The 17,069-nt window shown below is 41.2% G+C and overlaps 1 protein-coding gene across 2 annotated transcripts in view; it reads left to right on the forward strand.

Annotated features, from left to right (window-relative positions):
• Positions 1 to 17,069, forward strand: part of DIDO1 (death inducer-obliterator 1) — a 47,744-nt gene that overhangs the window by 24,223 nt on the left and 6,452 nt on the right. The window contains exons 8-16 of one of the 2 annotated variants that reach the window (XM_071446905.1): positions 6,711 to 7,161; positions 8,041 to 8,200; positions 8,614 to 8,730; positions 8,961 to 9,065; positions 9,502 to 9,637; positions 9,769 to 10,315; positions 11,152 to 11,305; positions 12,282 to 12,371; positions 12,996 to 13,191. In XM_071446905.1, the coding sequence (XP_071303006.1) occupies positions 6,711 to 7,161; positions 8,041 to 8,200; positions 8,614 to 8,730; positions 8,961 to 9,065; positions 9,502 to 9,637; positions 9,769 to 10,315; positions 11,152 to 11,305; positions 12,282 to 12,371; positions 12,996 to 13,191 (1,956 nt within the window). Of the gene's footprint in view, positions 1 to 6,710; positions 7,162 to 8,040; positions 8,201 to 8,613; positions 8,731 to 8,960; positions 9,066 to 9,501; positions 9,638 to 9,768; positions 10,316 to 11,151; positions 11,306 to 12,281; positions 12,372 to 12,995; positions 14,955 to 17,069 lie in introns of those variants that run through there. The other variant, XM_071446906.1, reaches the window with a different exon arrangement.

A 17,069-nucleotide genomic window follows, 5' to 3' on the forward strand; every position in this document is an offset into this window, starting at 1 on the left:
TTTCTCTCCCTCAAGAGGGGGGTAGGAGTAAAGATGCAGTTGTCTAATGGAAATCAGATAGATCACTACAGTATCATGTAGATTAAAATAAAGCTTGTGTGTCAAAGCTACAGATGTGCATCAGCACAGAGCTACAGGTTGGCTTGAACACAAATCACTGCAGGAAAGGCAGGCCCTTGTCTCTGAGTCTCCTGAATTAACTTTAGGGACAGGTTTACTTTGTGTGCCTAATTGTAGAGGCTTGGCACACAGGCAGCTTAACTGCAGTACAGATCAGAACTGATGGAGGCTTTCAAAGAGCAGCAGTGGGGCAGGCAGCATGTGCCAGACACTAGTGTTCAATAAAGTTTGATTTGGTCTTGCAAGTGGAAGGAGATGGGGCAGGCAACAGTGAAAACTAACACTGAAGCCGATTTAAGAGCAGCTCACCACGTGTGAATTAGGGCTAGCACTGAGTTATCTGTGAGGGAAGTGACAGAAAGCCCTGCAGAAGCAGGTGTGATGAGGAGAGAGCAGTGAAACAGGCTCGGAGCTGCAGCGGTGCCGGAGCTCCTCATCTGCACAGCCGCGGGCAGCGGTGCTCGGTGCCACCAGAGGGGGCTTCGGGGCACCCAGCGGCGCCGAGCACTGCCCGGGGCTCAGATGTCAGGCGGCCGCAGCGAGGACTGGGCACAGCTGGCTCGGAACTGGTAAGTAGCTTCCCGTTGTGGAGTGCTTGAGGACTGACAGCTAAAGCACCTGCTCACCCGCGTCTTTTACTCCGTTTTTTCAGTTCCCAAAGGTTGCACCTCGGAAGAACTCGTGGATTAAAGTTCAGTGGTGGCCACTGCTTGGGGTAGGGGGGTTGGTTAAATTCTGCTCTGTTCAGGTTATTCCTGTCACAAGTCACACAGGAGGGCGTCATCATCACACAGCTGTGTCAGATGGCACCTCTTGGGACATGGGCTGAGTGGCAGTGGGAAACTGCTGAACCACACCAGTTTGGAGGCTGGGAAATCCTGCCTGTCCTCTCCCACAATTATCCAGAGGGGAAATGTTAAATTCTCAGCTACTGGCCAAGGGGTGAGGCGTTTCCCTCGTAGGCCAGCAGCCTGTGCTGCCCTGTGTGCCAGTGGGCTGCTCTCACCTTGCCCCACTCGGAGCGGAGAAGCTGCAGCGCTGCGACAACGGTGCAGGGACGGCCACCGCAGCCACCTGCGGCTGAGCCTGAGGAGCCGCGGGACTTGGAGGCCGAGGTCACTGTCCGGGTCTGGTGTGACACCCAAAACGCTGGCAGGGCAGGGCAGGTCCTGCAGAGTTGACTGGCTCCACTGGGCTGTGCACACCTGTGTCCTGGCAGCTGGGTGTAAGGGCCAGTGCTGGTGCCTCTAGAGATCAGCTCTTGTCACAGGATGGAATTGCTCAGCTCTGCTCATCCTTTACACTGGCTGTGTATATACTTTCTAACAGGTATTAATGGGTTTATTCCAACTGCACTGCTGCAGCACTGTGGATTATTCCCTCTAAAGGCAGAAAAATTACTTTAAACAGCAGTAAATATGATCCGGTTTTGAACAGGTGGATCACAAGTGGCTGTTCTCTGCTTAGGTTGCATTATTAATTTTGTGGAATTTTACAGATTTATTGTTAAAGAAAAATGTTAATTACCAGTTTTCTTACTGTTGGTGCCACAGAAATTCATATATTGTGCATAAGACTGAAGTTAGTTACAGAGTTTTGGTTTTTTCCCTAAAACTATTGTAGTGAGAGAGAAGTCTGAAAAGGAGCAGTAAAATCCAGACAGGCTTGGGCTGACTCTGCTGGACAGTGCCCCCTGAAGTGCTGGGTTCCTGCCGTCCTTCTCCCACTGCAGAAAGTTCTGTGCAAGTTGGACACGACACAGCCATCGGCTCCTCACACTGCCTGAAGGAATTTTATCCTGGGAAAAGAAAGTAGATTATTGTAGATGGAAGAGAACACAGGGGGAACATGAAGACCATATTGGACAGCAGAGACAGTAGTGCTGGTGTATGAACAGCCTTATGCCAAAATCGTAATTCTGTGTAGAAAATTACAGTACTCTACATGGCTGCAAGATGTATTGCACAGAAGTGTTTTATGTCCTGTAAGAGGAGCTGTGATGCTTTTTTAAATTTAGAAAACCACCAAAAAAAACAGCTTTACAGGAGTCATTGTGAAATGGGCTCTTCAGGTGTAACAGCCTCTGGTTTATCTTCATGGCATTTAAAAGTTTTAACATCAACTAGAGCCAGAAATTAAAGTTCTTTTGAAGAGCTGTGATTTAAATAATTTTAAAGCTATACAGAGAAAAGGAATAGCACATTTTTTCTAGTATTGAAAAATTGAAAGAAGTAGGTAATAGTTTCAGCAAACCAGCTCATCACAAATGAGATATCTTACATAGAAATCAGGATTAGTTTTTGTAGTGGCTTTCGAAAGCTCTAACTCCAAAGAAGGATTGGGTGGAGAGGGAAAGGGGAAGGAACCAGAATAGACTTAAATGCTATACAGAAATAGTCTTTAATGATTGGAGAAGAAACAAAGTTTCCTTTGGATAATGTACCTGCTGGTGGTGTAAAACCCAGCCTCTGGGTGTTGATGAGGGACTGGGATACAAGTACAGCCTGCAAATCCTTCCTGTAAAGTTAACAACCCTACACTGTGGAAATCCTGCTTAATTGGGCCTCCACAATGGCCTGGCACTGCTGAGCCACCGTGTTGAGAGGTTCAGAAGTACCTGGAACCGTCAGGCTCGTCTGTCCCAGCAGATGCTGTGGCAGTTCTGTCCTGCTCTGCATGCAGAAGCCTCGTGCCCAGCTGGCTGTTGTAATGTCAAGTGTAACTTCAGGGGGGATTTCCTCAGGGGAGGGGTTCTGGTCCTGTCTGTAGTGAGCACACCAAGCAATGCTGTTTGTTAAGCCTGGGAGGAATGAAGGGGTTTCTGCCAGAGGATTCATTTGGGTTCACCCTGGGAACGTGTTGGCTCCTTAGCTACAGCTGCACCTCGGTCTCTTCAGCCCACACCTCCCTCCAGTCAGTAAGGATCCTGTTCCTCTCCTAACAAGTGGCCCACGGGACAAAATGGGGCAATTAGGAATTGTGTTTCTGACGTCAAGCCAGGGAGGTTTACCTGGGTTTTTAAATGGCTGAATAGAAGAACCACTAAATGCCTTTTTCTAAACTGCCAGTGGTGAAACTCCATGGTAATCTTTCAAGTAGCATAGGCTGATGTTCAGTGCTTGTCTCATCCTTTTATATCAGTTTGGTTTAGGGCATTTATTATAAGTGCACTGGAGCTACTGATGAAAAGATCAGACCCACCATAGTATAAAACACAGTGGCCAGTGTGTGCAGTAGCATTGGCTGTGCCTTCTCCTCATGCTGCCCATAGACTGCAGGGCCAAGCACTTGGAAATCATGGGCTGAGGGAATGCCTGCTCCATGATCTGTCTCATCCATTTGCTGAGCAGCTCTGGCATACATTCAGAAGTAAAGCTCCATATGTGTTGGCATACTGCTCTCAGAAAAGAGCACATTTTTCTTTTAGTGCTTCCAAACAGACACCTACCATGTTCCCATACCTGTCAGGAGGTGCTGTCAGCTTTGGGGTGTGCTCATGTTGTGGGTAGATCAGTAGAGTGAGCTGCCTCCCCAAGAGCCAGTGCTGCTCCTTCCCCACCCTCCACTGGCTGCTCCTGGGTCTTGGATAAGACCTGTGTAATGCACAGTGAGTTGCTTCAGCTGAGTTACGGGGCAGCACATTGACACTGAAACCCAAAACCTAATAGGACAAAAAATCTGATTTCTCATTGTCAAAACAGGATAAGAGGGTTTTTTTTTAGATTAGTCTCACGTACAGGTGTCATGGGTTGTTTGTACAGAGGATCTCTGGATTTTTTATCAAAACCTGCACATGCTTGATTGGACAGTGTCAGTTTGAACAGGACCTTGGTAGTTCTGGAGAACTGAAGGAGTCACTTATGGCTGAGTTAGTACATAAAGAATCTGTGCCATCCATGTCTGATCAACAAGTCCTGCTCAGGAGACACTAGAAATTAGTGTAAAATAGCACTGTAGCTTGCAACTGTCAGGCATGCATGATACTTGGGAGCTCTTTGCATGTTTTCTGTTGGCTAAAGAAGCATAAAATCACACACCTTAAGAATAGTCATGGTGTTAGCTGGCAGCTTAAAGGATGCCTCTGTGTGTCCTTGGACCTTACAGACTCTGCTGACCTTCAGCCCCAGGAATGTCAATCTAGCTTTGTACTAGTAGCTTTTATTTATTTATTTATTTATTTATTTATTTATTTATTTATTTTACAAATCTTTATTCTTATTGTCATATAGCTGTTTGTAGCAGTAACGTGTTTGATGTGGGTATAGTTCTTATATACACACAACATCTGATGGACACAAAACATCTTAGTTCTGCTGTTTTTAACTCTGTCAGTGTAGTTTTTGTTAACTACTTTGAGCTAATCATTAAATAGGTAGTGGTTAGGGGATTGAGAATAAATTTACAGTCATACTTCTGCTGTAACCACAAAGAACTAAACATCTTAATACTGAGGATTGAATTTTGCTGTCACTTTGCAAACCACTCTTCTGTCCTGCCTTGCTGTGGTAGGTCACAGAGTGTGCTGCTGTCCTACCTGCCTGGAAAGGTACAGGTCTGTGCAGAAGAGAAATAAACCAGGAGCAAGAGAATGGGAGTAATTCCTGCAGTGTTACCAGTGCACACGCTTTGGGTACTTGCCACCTGTCTCTTCAAGACTGACCTCAAAATAGGTTGGCTGGTTACTTCTTGGGTTCTGGGGACCCTGCTTGAACAAATCAACCATATCAGCAGTAGTTCCTTATCCTCTTCCTCCCTCCTGGCATTGTCTGAGTCCTCTTGACAACTGGAACAGTGTTAGGGGATACATACAGAGAGACACTGTGGGTCACATGGAAGGTGTCCCTTGCTCAGTCAGACAGGAATCGAGGCCAGTCTAGGGAGAACTCTGGAAGTAGTGTGAGGGTAATAATTGCATTTCATTTATAGCAAAATCATCACAGGCTACGAAATGATTTAATGTACTTTGCCAGCAGGTTTTGTTTTACACTTCAAGTAGTTAAATCTGGCTCAGAAAAAAATCCTCAGTTGTCAAATACTAGGAGAAAGCTGGGGACAAGATAGAGTGTCTCTCCATCTTTTGGTTTCTTGTGTTCCAGCAGAAGTTGAGCACACACCCTTGCACTTCAGCTTACAAAAGGTCAGTTCCTGTGGTGTTTCTTGGCTCCTCTCCCCCCAGTGTCCATGGAAGCTGCCAGCACGGAGGGCCAGTTGCAGGGAGGGGGGTGTGAGGGCATTGCTGGGAGTGCATGCTGCTGTCCAGGGAAGTGCTGGTCTCCACTGGGCATGCAGAGACTTGCAAGACCACTTCTTCTTGAAATAAGGTAGTATCATTTGTCCCTTAAGAATGCTAAATCCTCTGCAGTTTGAGGGATGATTACTTTGGGAAATTGTGCTGATGTGTGGGGTGTTTAGAACCAGGCCCCCCCAGGAGGGCTTGGTCCCTTATCAAGTCCATCTCAGGACAGTTTAGACCTTTTCCAGTGATTTCTGCTCTCATCAGAGCAGACCTGGGAGGTGAAGAGGGGACCAGTTGGTCCTTGGTAAACTTACTGGAACTCCCGAATATTGCCCAGGAGGTGTCCTGCACATTGCACCTAAGGGCTGTGGGCTGATAAACCTACAGACCTCCAACAAGGTTTGAAACAACTCTGTTTTAGGAGTTGAGTTTTGGTAGTTTCCTTCAGAACCCTTCCTCATTTGGGCTCTCAGGATCCATATGCTGCTGTTACCCAATATAAATTTGATGTCTTGGAAATTATGTTCTGTTATAGGGGCATGTGTGTATTTTGGGGTTTGGCTTTTTTTGCTGTGTTGAATTGTTCCTTTCAGTGCCAGAAGGTGGTATAGATGAAGTGCAATTTAAAAACATATTTGTTTTTAAAATCCTGTATAAGTATACCTTTTACAGCTGTGAAAATGAGAGCTTTTATTTAGACTTCATAAATTTTCTTGTATGTGATATGTATCAGTTATTGTAACATTAGGATTTTCAATGGAAAACTGAATATTAGGAACGGTGAGAATAGTGAGAATTACTACAGCCTGACAGCAGTGTTAATATTTAAATATTCTTTAAATCTAGACTCTAGCTAGGAATTGAATAGGTTTATTAAACTTCAGTAATACTCAACTTAGGGTAATACCAGTACAATTTCAAATTCATGGACTTTGTCATCAGGTCAACCTCTGTAATTAACTAGTTCTGTAAAGTGCTATGAGACTTTCTCTGTTTAAATGTAGTGTGTGGATTGTATTGCATTATTTTTATTTTTTATATGTGTAAGTATTTGGGTTGATTTTGAAGCTTAACCATGGAATCCCATTCAAGAATCTTTAAAGGTGGTGCCTTTCCCTCCCCCATATTTTTCTTATGCACAAAATTTTCAACAAACAAGTCAACCATGGCATGTTTTTGAAAAACAATTTTAACAAGGCAAATGAGAATAAATAGCTTAAACTGCTTGCCTGGTAGCTATTCACTGGAGATGGTATTTCACTGACTTTTCCTTATATATTGGTATTAGGTCTTCATGACTATGAAGTTATAAAATTAAGCCTTTAATATTGTATTTTCCTCTTTGTTTTAACAGCTCAAAGGGAAGAGAAAAGGAACGAAGATCGAGCAGAGTCCACATCGGCCCCAAAGAAGGCTGTGGTAACTATCCTGGAGAAACAGCCCTCTTCTGTCCCCAAAAATCTGCCTTCAAAGAAGTCCCCATCCTACCCCAACACCTCACTAACTAAACCACCACTGAAACCTGCTGGAAGTTTCAAAGGTGTCATTCCCAAGAAACCTTGGCCCTCGTCAGGCAGTGTTCCTTCCAAACAGTCACCTCTCTCTCATGGCTCATCAGTTGCCAAGAAAGCAGCTCCAGCGTCTTCCAGTTTGAGTGGGGGACTCAAAAAGCCTTCACTGTCTTCCGTGTCAGCTGCAGCTGGAAGTAGCCAAGCCAAAGCCTCAGCCAGTCCTGCCCAGTCACAGCCCAACTCTCAGATTCGACAGAATATTCGACGATCCCTGAAAGAAATTTTATGGAAGAGGTGGGAATTCAAAACACTTTATATAGGAAGCTGCACCTAGAAAAGTAGCATGGAGAGTTTAGTTTGTCTTGATATGGAATTTTGAGGGATTGAATTTATGCAACAAATGACTACAAGTGCAATCAGCATCTCAGGTTTATATTTGAAATAAAAATTCTTGAGAGAAAATAAATGTACATGTGATAAAACTTCTATAAAAAGAAACCTCACTATTCCATTTATATTGAGGCAATTACAGTAGAAGGATTAAATCACAGCATAGAAGCATTTATATAATGTAGGTGCTCTGAGATTTAAAGTCTGGAGATACAGAGTCGTAGGGAACATAGTACAGGAAATACCATTGTTAAAGCTCACTGAAGGAGAGATTGCCTCCTGTCCCAACATGAAAATCAACAACTAGAAATTCTTGTCAACAGGCAGCTATCACTTAGGACAGGAAAAAAATAACACCAAAAAATGCAGATTTTCTCACAATAATTATTAAAGAGAATGCCAACCATAAGGACTTGCCATAGAGCACTGCCCTCTGGTATTGTCTCTGTAAAGGCAATTCTGGTCACAGTGGGGAATCAAGAACTGAAAGTCAGGTGTTTGGGCTCCCTGTGTCACTCCTGGCAGAGAAACTCCAGGTGACAGTGCCACGAGCAGAAGTCTCCCAAAGCCATGTTGTCCATGGCCATCTGCAGGCAGTAATTAAAGTTTGCCAGAGTTCAAGCTTCTGAGATAGGTTTTGGCTTTGAGGTTTCATTTAAAGGAGTCTCATGCCCTTCTGGGTGAGGAGGAGCTGAGGTCAGGTCTGAAAAATTTATTTTTTGTGACTGTACCTAACCATTTACCCCTGATGTAACCACACATTCCTGTTCTTGTTTGCAACAGAGTCAATGACAGCGATGACTTGGTCATGACAGAGAGTGAAGTAGGGAAAGTGGCACTCAATATTGAGAAGGAGATGTTTAATTTGTTCCAAGTGACAGACAACAGATACAAGAGCAAATACCGTAGCATCATGTTCAATCTCAAGGACCCCAAAAACCAGGTTTGGAATTTTCTTAAACAGTAAACTTGTATAGAAATGTGCTTTTGGGCTTGAATGGTATGTCAGACTCTACCCTCAACATTAGGAGTTTCAAAATAGAGACTTATGAATTAAATGATAAAATGTTATTATAAAGCCATTTGAGCATTTTAATGATATTTTTATCTAAGTAGAAATTTTTAAAGTCTACTTTAGTTGGTGATTGGTATTTATACAGTTTGAGCATTTGATGTGATGTATTTATTATTTTTGGGGTTTATGTCATCCCTGATTTCTGGTTGCTGCACCTTTCCAAGTTTGTTTATAAGAAGGTGATATTTTTAACAGAGAATTAAGAAACTGGAGCAGGTTTTGCCTGCCCAGTTACCTGAGCAGATTCCCTTCAGCATGGCAAAAGTATCTTCTGTTTTCAGGGACTTTTCCATCGTGTCCTTCGTGAGGAAATCTCCCTGTCAAAACTGGTGAGAATGAAGCCAGAAGAACTGTTATCTAAAGAACTGTCTGTGTGGAAAGAGAAACCAGCTAAGGCAGTAAGTAACATTTTTTCCTATGTCTTTAAGTACAAATTAAGAGCAAGTTTGCTAACCTTTACCACCCATTATACAATAATGTACCATTTTCTTCCTAACAAAATACTAATAACACTCAGTTTCAATACACTTCTTCCCAACCACATACCAAATGATGGCAAAGTACAGAGTAAAATAAATAGAGTAAAATAAATATATGGAGCTTTTACCAACAGTTTTGTTTCTTTCAGGTGGAGTCAAGAAGCAAATCTCACGAAATCAAGAAAACAGCTGTAAAACGGGAACATGTGCCTGCTGTCAATATGGAGGATTCTCCACCAGTATCTGACTCTGATGTGAGTGCTGGGGCTGTTCCTTCAGATGAGGATGTGGAGGGGGAGAAATGGCAGTTAGGGCTTCACATTTGGGCAGTTTGCTTCACTGAACTGTGGGGATATCATTTGCCCTCTGGGTGTGCCATGAGCATTCCTCAAGTGTGTAGGTGTATTGATAGGTGTATTTTGCAGGCACTTCAAAAAAGCTGTATACTTTTCAGCCCTTGATGCCAATTTGCAGAAAACTCTTTTCTTTCTGAGCATGAGCTCTGCTTTAAAAGCACTGTGGCTTGAAATTTGGACACATATCATGTGATAACTCCATCTAACATGATATGCTTTAAGCAAGGACTTTTATGTATTCTTTTAAAAAACTGAATGAACAGTTTTACAAGTATTTTTTTATTCTTGAAGTTAATGATCAACTGTGATATTTTTTGTGTTTAATCACTTTTAGGAACAGCAGGAGTCAACCCGAACTGCACCCAATTTGAACAGTCCTCCTTCTCTAGATGTTTTTAGCAGCATGTTGAAGGATACAACAAGTCAGCATCGAGCCCATCTTTTTGACCTAAACTGTAAAATCTGTACAGGTATTTATTTACAATGCTCACCTTGGGCAAAGTGAAAGAGCTGTTACTTAAGTGTTGTTTGTTTTTTTATGAAATAGTTTCTCCAAACTACTATTAAATACTAATCAAAAATGCTTGATATAAATCTATAGGTCAGATTTCAGCATCAGAAGATGAGATACCAGCTAAGAAGATGAAGACAGGGCCTTCTGCTAAGAAAGTGGAGTCGAAATCAAAGCCAGAAGTGCAGGCCAAGTATGAGAGTCCTGCAGCAGCCCCGGCAGCAGAGCCTGACAAAGAGCCCGTCGCTGATGATGCAATGGAAATTGATGTTGAACCAGCAGCAGAAGCAGTTGCCCAGCCAGCCACAGAAGGGACTTACATTCCTACAAGCCAGAGCCAGAACAGCACAGACTCTGCTGTACCTGAAGAGGTCTCTGCTCTTGCTGCCTCCTGTGCTGGCCCTGTTGTCACAACCGTCACAGTTTCTGGCAGAGACCCCAGGACAGCCATGAGCAGCTCCTCCACGACCGTGACCCCGGCCCTACGTCCTGGGCCTGCAGCTGACAAAGTCTCCACAGGGGAAACCAAACAAGAAACTTCCAAACCAGTTATGACTGTTCCCAAATCAATATTAACCAAACCCTCTTCCTCACCAGATCCCAGATACCTGGCGGTTCATCAGTCACCCAACATCAAGTGCGTATCCTCAGCAGCTGCCACATCCCTCCTGTGGGACACAGATTCCCATGTCTCCCATATCCTGTTCTATTTCCTTCAGCCAAAAGGCTTGTTGAGGTTTAAAGTTCAGGGAGCCTGATTCACATTTTTAAAATGCCATCTCTCCTCATTGGCTTTCTCTAGCTTGGTAAAGTTTTCAGAGCATCGGTGTGTGCATCAACAGATGTACAGAGTATCAGCAAAGATTCTACAGTGTTCCAGCAAAGAAATAAAACTTGAGGGTGTCATTCAGACTTACAATCTGAATATACATTAATATCTAGAAAGACAATGCATTGGAGAGATTGCTCAGAGGCATTTATTTCCATTTTCATCCTGTATTAAAATACTGTTCCATCTAAATACGAATTAAAATTAACCAATTAGTCAGCTTGAAAGGAAGTGGATTTCCTTCACATTCTGAGTATACACAATAGTAAAAATAATTATTGCTGAGTATATCCTTTTGCAATTACAGTTAAAATAGTTTTATTCATAGCAAGTTCTTTTACTTTAGAATCGCTTTCTGAAGGATATTGTTTACTTAATCAGTGAGAAGTCTATAATTGGTTTTATAAAAGTCATACCTTTTGGCACCTCTTTGCCTGTCTGCAGCTACAAGTTTATTTTCTGCTATTCATTGCCTTTTTAACTATTACCAAGTTAATGGAAAACATTACCAAAGCATCTAGTAAAAATGCTGTTACTTATTCAAAAGAAAGTATGAGATCAATAGGAGGAAGGAAGAAAATTTAAAATAAAGGGCCCATCCTCATTGGCATTCTGTAACCTTTCTGTTTGCATTTCTTTTGCAGTGCTTCAGAGCCTCGCTCACCTCAGGACAGCGACACTTCCCTCTTTCTCTCTCGTCTCAACACCATTTGGAAAGGATTTATTAACATGCAGAGTGTGGCCAAATTTGTCACTAAAGCCTATCCAGTGTCCGGGTGCTTTGATTATCTTAGTGAGGTGTGTGTGTGTCTGGAATGGTCTGTGCTGCAGTTCCTGCTGCTAGAAAGGCTGGGGGCACTGTGTGTTTATAGAGCTACATTAGAACTGTAGCAATGGTAAATGACATCTTTGTAGTAATAGGAAAAGTAGCTCAAGGAAAAAACTCAGCCTTTTAAAAATTCCTCACAAATCTGAGGAATTCTAATGTCTTTGAACGTGTTTATACATATCTTAGGATCTACCGTGGAGTAATGGCTTTACATCAGCTTCCTTGTTTAGGAGCCAGTGTTTTAAAGTGTGTGCCTTGTTCTGTTATCAAGCTAGACTGGTCACTGATATGATCTGTTAGAAAATTTTGTTCAGCTGTTTATGAAAAGTATCATCTTTGTTACTAATTTTCAAGTAAAACCAGTTGGATGATACTGTTCTGAGAGGGTGTACATTCAAATCATGAGACAGTAGAAAGGTTTTTCTTTCTCTTTTTTTCTCTCAAGGGTATTTTAGGTGACCTAAGAATTTTCAATTACAAATGTATGGTTTAGGACTTAGTAGGTTTGCTTGTTCTTCTGAGTACTGCTTTTGCTGAAAAGAGTTTCACTGTCCTCATGACAGGAAATTCACCAGAATTCAAATGATGTGGGGTCACTGCAAATGTAGAGAAAAGCTGTATTTCATATAGCAGTTTCCCTGTAAAAGCCAATATATACATATATTATAGTTTCCCTGTAATGGGCATACAGAACTATTTGATGTGTTGCTGCTCTCCATGTTTGGGGTGTGTATCTGTTCCATGTATCCTGTGGCCTTTGTGTCACATGCCATAATTAAACACCTCCAAGTTTAGGAATAGTCTGTCTGAATTTAAAAACATAAGTACAAAAGTCTACTAAAATTTAACTGTCCACTGGGCTACTGGGATGGGGAAACATGCACTGCCTTTTTTAGTTTTAATTTTTGGTTTTTCTCACACTACCATGTAATACTTCTTGTTTAGGATTTACCTGACACAATTCACATTGGTGGGAGGATCTCACCGAAGACAGTCTGGGATTATGTTGGCAAACTCAAATCTTCACTTTCTAAGGTATTCACTTAAAATCCTATGCAAAACCCAGAAGAAATAGACAGCAATGTAAAATGACAACTTTTTATAATACAGAGTAGTAAACAGCAAATACTGACATAGATCACACATGGAAAATTACCTAAACCACTTTGAAATTTTTTATTTATTTTAGTAATGTGTTTATTGAGCTGTAAACCTTGCTCTCTCTTTCCTGCACAGTAGTTAAATCTTCAGACTGTTTTCTAACTGAAATACTGAAGATTGAAATTCAAATATTAAAGAAAAGGAACTTATCATTTAATATATTTTAGTATTAAAACCACTTCAGAGGTGAAAAAATGATAGACATTATAGAGAAAAACATGAAACTAAGAATTTTCCATTTCTTTTTCATTTGAGCCTCAAGCTGTTCAATTTGATGTAAGATACACAAGTAATTTGTGTTTCTTAAAATGACAAACCTAATTCTATTTTAATGTTGCAAATTGAACAGCAGTAGTCTCTTAAATCTAGAGTGTTGTCCTGAAGGCATAGTTGGAGTGATAAATGTGCAGTTTATTTTACCTCTGGAATTTGCCCTTTACCATTTCATTTGCTGGTATGTTGCAGGTTGAATTTTTCCACTTTGCTTTTGTATTCCAGGAGTTGTGTTTGATTCGTTTCCATCCTGCAACAGAAGAAGAGGAAGTTGCCTATATCTCTCTCTACTCCTATTTTAGCAGTCGTGGTCGTTTTGGTGTTGTAGCTAATAACAACAGACATGTCAAGGATCTCTACCTGATCCCCCTGAGTTCTAAGGACCCAATTCCTTCCAAACTCTTGCCCTTTGAGGGACCAGGTAAGCACAAAACAGGGGAGGTTCAATGCTAGGTAAAATCACAAGACAAAAGGCAATCTGAGACAAGTTGTTGAATATTTAATGTAATCATTAGTTAAATTTTTTATATAAAACCAATTTTAAAGTACCTAAATAGGGAAAAACTGGAAATCAAACTCTGCTAAGATAAAATTGTCCAAACTTTAGTCTTTCTAACAAGATGCTCATATGTCTTAAGAGAATGAGTTTACATGCAAAATCAAGGATGTGGAACAGCCACTATATTAAAAAAAAACAAACAAAACCACAAAGAACTCGCACCCTATTGTCAGCAACTCCTAAATTCACAAACCCTAGACCCTTACAAGCCATTCACCATCACTTAATTCAAGCAGGAAACTTATACCACAGAGGATTCAAGAAGTCAGAGTGAAGACACAGGTAACCTTTCTGGTGCTTCCACTGCAATGTCACCGTCCATGCTGAGTTAATCTGTACATGCAGTGTGGGGCACAAGGTGTTTGAAATGTTCTGTTCCACTTGGATCAAACTAGTCAAATCACAGGCTTCAGAAAATCAATCCTTTGGGGAGAAAGGAATTCCTTAGGGTTAGATTATTCTATCTTTAGATAAATTCACCTGTGATAGTGTTTGGTGAGTTTGCCCCATGTCAAACATGGTGATGGAAACACTGAGAATGAATTCAGCTGTGAAACATCCTTCTACAAAATTTGGAGTCATCTTCGTCTAAGGATAAGGAGATGCATGTGCTTGGTTTCCAAAGAAGGATGTAGGTTTGATAGCAAGTACCAGGTTGGGAAGCTGAAGAGCTGCAGGCTGCAGTGAAGGCAGAGCTCCGTTGTCGTGGCCATGGCTGGCACTGCATGGTAGGTATGGAGCAACCAACAAGGAGCTCACCTTTCTGAGGGCTGACTGAGCTCTGCCCCTCAGACACAAGTGTAGCACAGAACTCAATAAAGCACTCTCAGAGCTTTAATGCAGGAGCAACAGTGGCTGGGACAGGTTTTCAACAAATGGAGCATCATGAGTTCAGTGCTGTCCCTTCCTCCATGAGATGGCCAAGGGCACTTGCTCTGCATCCCCAGACAAGATTTTTCTCATACACTTCAAATCCCTTTCATCTGTCTTTGAGCAGTGCACTGACTAGGTAATTGTTTTTAGGCAATAGCTACCAGCTTTCTGTTCTACACTTTTTTTTACTTCTCCATTATGGGTTTCATTTCAAATGAAACTTTTTACCTTGGATTGAAGGTTGGCAGATGTAGCCAAACTTTACTATTAGTAATAGATACTTTTAATGTCAGACTGGTTTTGCTGAGTTTCAAGTGCACAAGTATTTCAAAACTGGAAGGAGTTGTTCAGAACAAGTTCAGGTCTCATCTGCAGGTGTTCGTGGAGGCAAATTTTATAAGCCAGGTTTTCAAATTGACATAAAAGAGTTGTAGGCCAAGTAGATTAAAGATTAGCAGAAACAAGTTTCCAAGGGCAGGTAGGCCATGAGATGGAACAGTTTCACAGAAGCTTCACTAAAGAGTTCTGCCATCAGGTAACACTTGTTGGAAACTCCTGTGGCAGCCTTTATCTCAGCTGTGCTAAGCTGTGTTGTGTTTTAAAAGTGGTGAAAAGAATCAGGTAAGCTGTTCCTCTTGTTTTATGTATGTATGAAAACCACAGCATGTAATCCACACCTTTTTAATGACATCTGATGGAATCTACTGTGTTTTCTTTCTTTCACAATCAATAAAAATATTTTGTGGAACGTGGTCATTGTCTCCTTAAATTTAATCGTGTGCCTTCCAGTAGAGTCTAGCAAGGCCTGGAAAAGCATTGCCTTTAGATGGTCTATCATAGTTAGATAAGTATTAGCTGAGGGGGGAGGAGGGAGAGGACAATCAAGCCCTGCCACTCCAGAAATCCTAGTTAGAAGATATTCCAGCTGTATCAGCCAGTTCCATCAGGCACATATGGATTAGGAATTTCTCCTGTTTTCTGATGGATTGGAGTTGGAACACAACTGAGGACTGCACTAGTACTTAGAAGATCTGCAGAAAACTCTGACGTGGGCAGCTTAAAATCACAGGAAAATGGAAGGTTATCCTGATTTATATTTATTAACTCAGATACTTATTACCAGAATTTATGTGTCATGGGCTCTTCTGCACTGTCCTTTTGCACTGGTTTGCGGTATGTGAATTATTTCTCTTTCACACACGCATTGCCACTTCCAGTTGTAAAAGGTAGTATAATCAGACTTAATTACTAATGGAAAGTGATTTATTGAGGGATTTAGTGGTGATGGGAATGTAACAATTATCTTATGTAGCTGAATTTTACTAAAATAGACATATATAGATATATATCTATATCAGCAAAGATTCCATAAATGCTGGTATGTCTTCTGGTAGTTTTTAATAGGGATTGTTAGTTTTCATAGAATATGAAGGCATGGAATCTCCTCATGCTGTTGGAATGGTTTTAAAAAAACAAATGCACCAAAATTTTACCTGGAGTTGGTTGTGTTCAGCTGAGCAGATTTCATTAGGAAAAGCAGCAACAGTAGAGAAGTGTGTCATAACAAACCTGAGTTTCTGTACAAGTCAGTTCCACTCAGCAGAGGAGCCTGAACATGGACATGTGTCACAGTGCTCTGAATGAAGGGGGCACAAGTCTGATGGCCATTATCAATTGCTCTCATGATTAATTGGGACAGATATTTAAATAGCATTGATAAGCTACAGATAAAGTCTTGTGTTGGCCTCTGCAGTTTAAAATTCACCACAGGTGTGCTTAGGCCCTCCCTTGGGTCTGTCAGGGACGGGCAGAAGCTGTGTCTTGAACAGTGCAGGTCAGCTTTTACCAGCTGCTGTTCACAGGGAAAGATGGGGCCACTATACACCATATAAATATGGTAAACTTGATCTAATGAAAAAATTTATTTAAGGCTAAGGAAAGTAAATATTAATTCAATACTCATGTTTGGTAGATTCTGTTTTATTTGCTTTAGTTACAGGAAGTAACTCAATAAAACCAGACTGGGGATTTCAAATGCATAATAGGATAATAACTGTTATAAATAATTTAGCACTGAAAACGACTAACTGCCAGCACAGCTTGCAGCACTTTTAAAACCTGTGTTTGTGAAAGGCAGTCACTTAGCAGTAGTGGCAGACTGCAGTCAACATTTTGTTGTTCCTAAAATTAGGCACTTAACCTATTTATGGATATTGAGATAAAACAGGGCTGTAGCCTTTGAAAGCTGCTCTGACCATGTGTCTTCATTGAAGGAATCATGTAGTATTTGATCTCTCAGAACTGAGTGTAGAAGTCAGCTTAGGCAGAATTTCTAAGATTTATGTAAAATTCCAGTATCAAAATGTAACATTTTAATGGATTTATTCTATTATGACTAAATTCTAAACATGATAATTTATAAGTAATGCTATTAACTTGCTGCTGGAATTTTTTGCCTTCAAAGTGTATTAAAACTTTACCCTGTTTTAATTAGTGACTTGATCTCTATTTCTTACAGGAATTCAAACCTGATTTCTCAGTAATTGCTGTTTATTAGATATCCTGCCTGATGGATTTTTGACACCTGTTTATTTCAGTTATTCAGTGTTTGAAATTCATTGTGACTAATTGCATAAATCACAAGTCTCTGCATGCAATTTGGTAATCAAAACATTTAACAACAGCAGAACAGCAAATGCCTACTGGCAGTTTCTGGGTGAGCTCCTGTTTGTGAGATGCTCTGCACTCACCCACCAACTGGGGAGTTGTTATTCATTAACATAAATTTAGGAAAACAGCTGATGTGTTTTCCTCTCTAGATGATAAATTTAGGAGTCCCAGTAAAACTTCTGAGTTGTTTCACCAGA

Source organism: Agelaius tricolor, unplaced genomic scaffold (assembly GCF_023055355.1).
Source record: "Agelaius tricolor isolate 1412-34295 unplaced genomic scaffold, bAgeTri1.0.p SCAF_23, whole genome shotgun sequence".
Taxonomy (NCBI): domain Eukaryota; kingdom Metazoa; phylum Chordata; class Aves; order Passeriformes; family Icteridae; genus Agelaius; species Agelaius tricolor.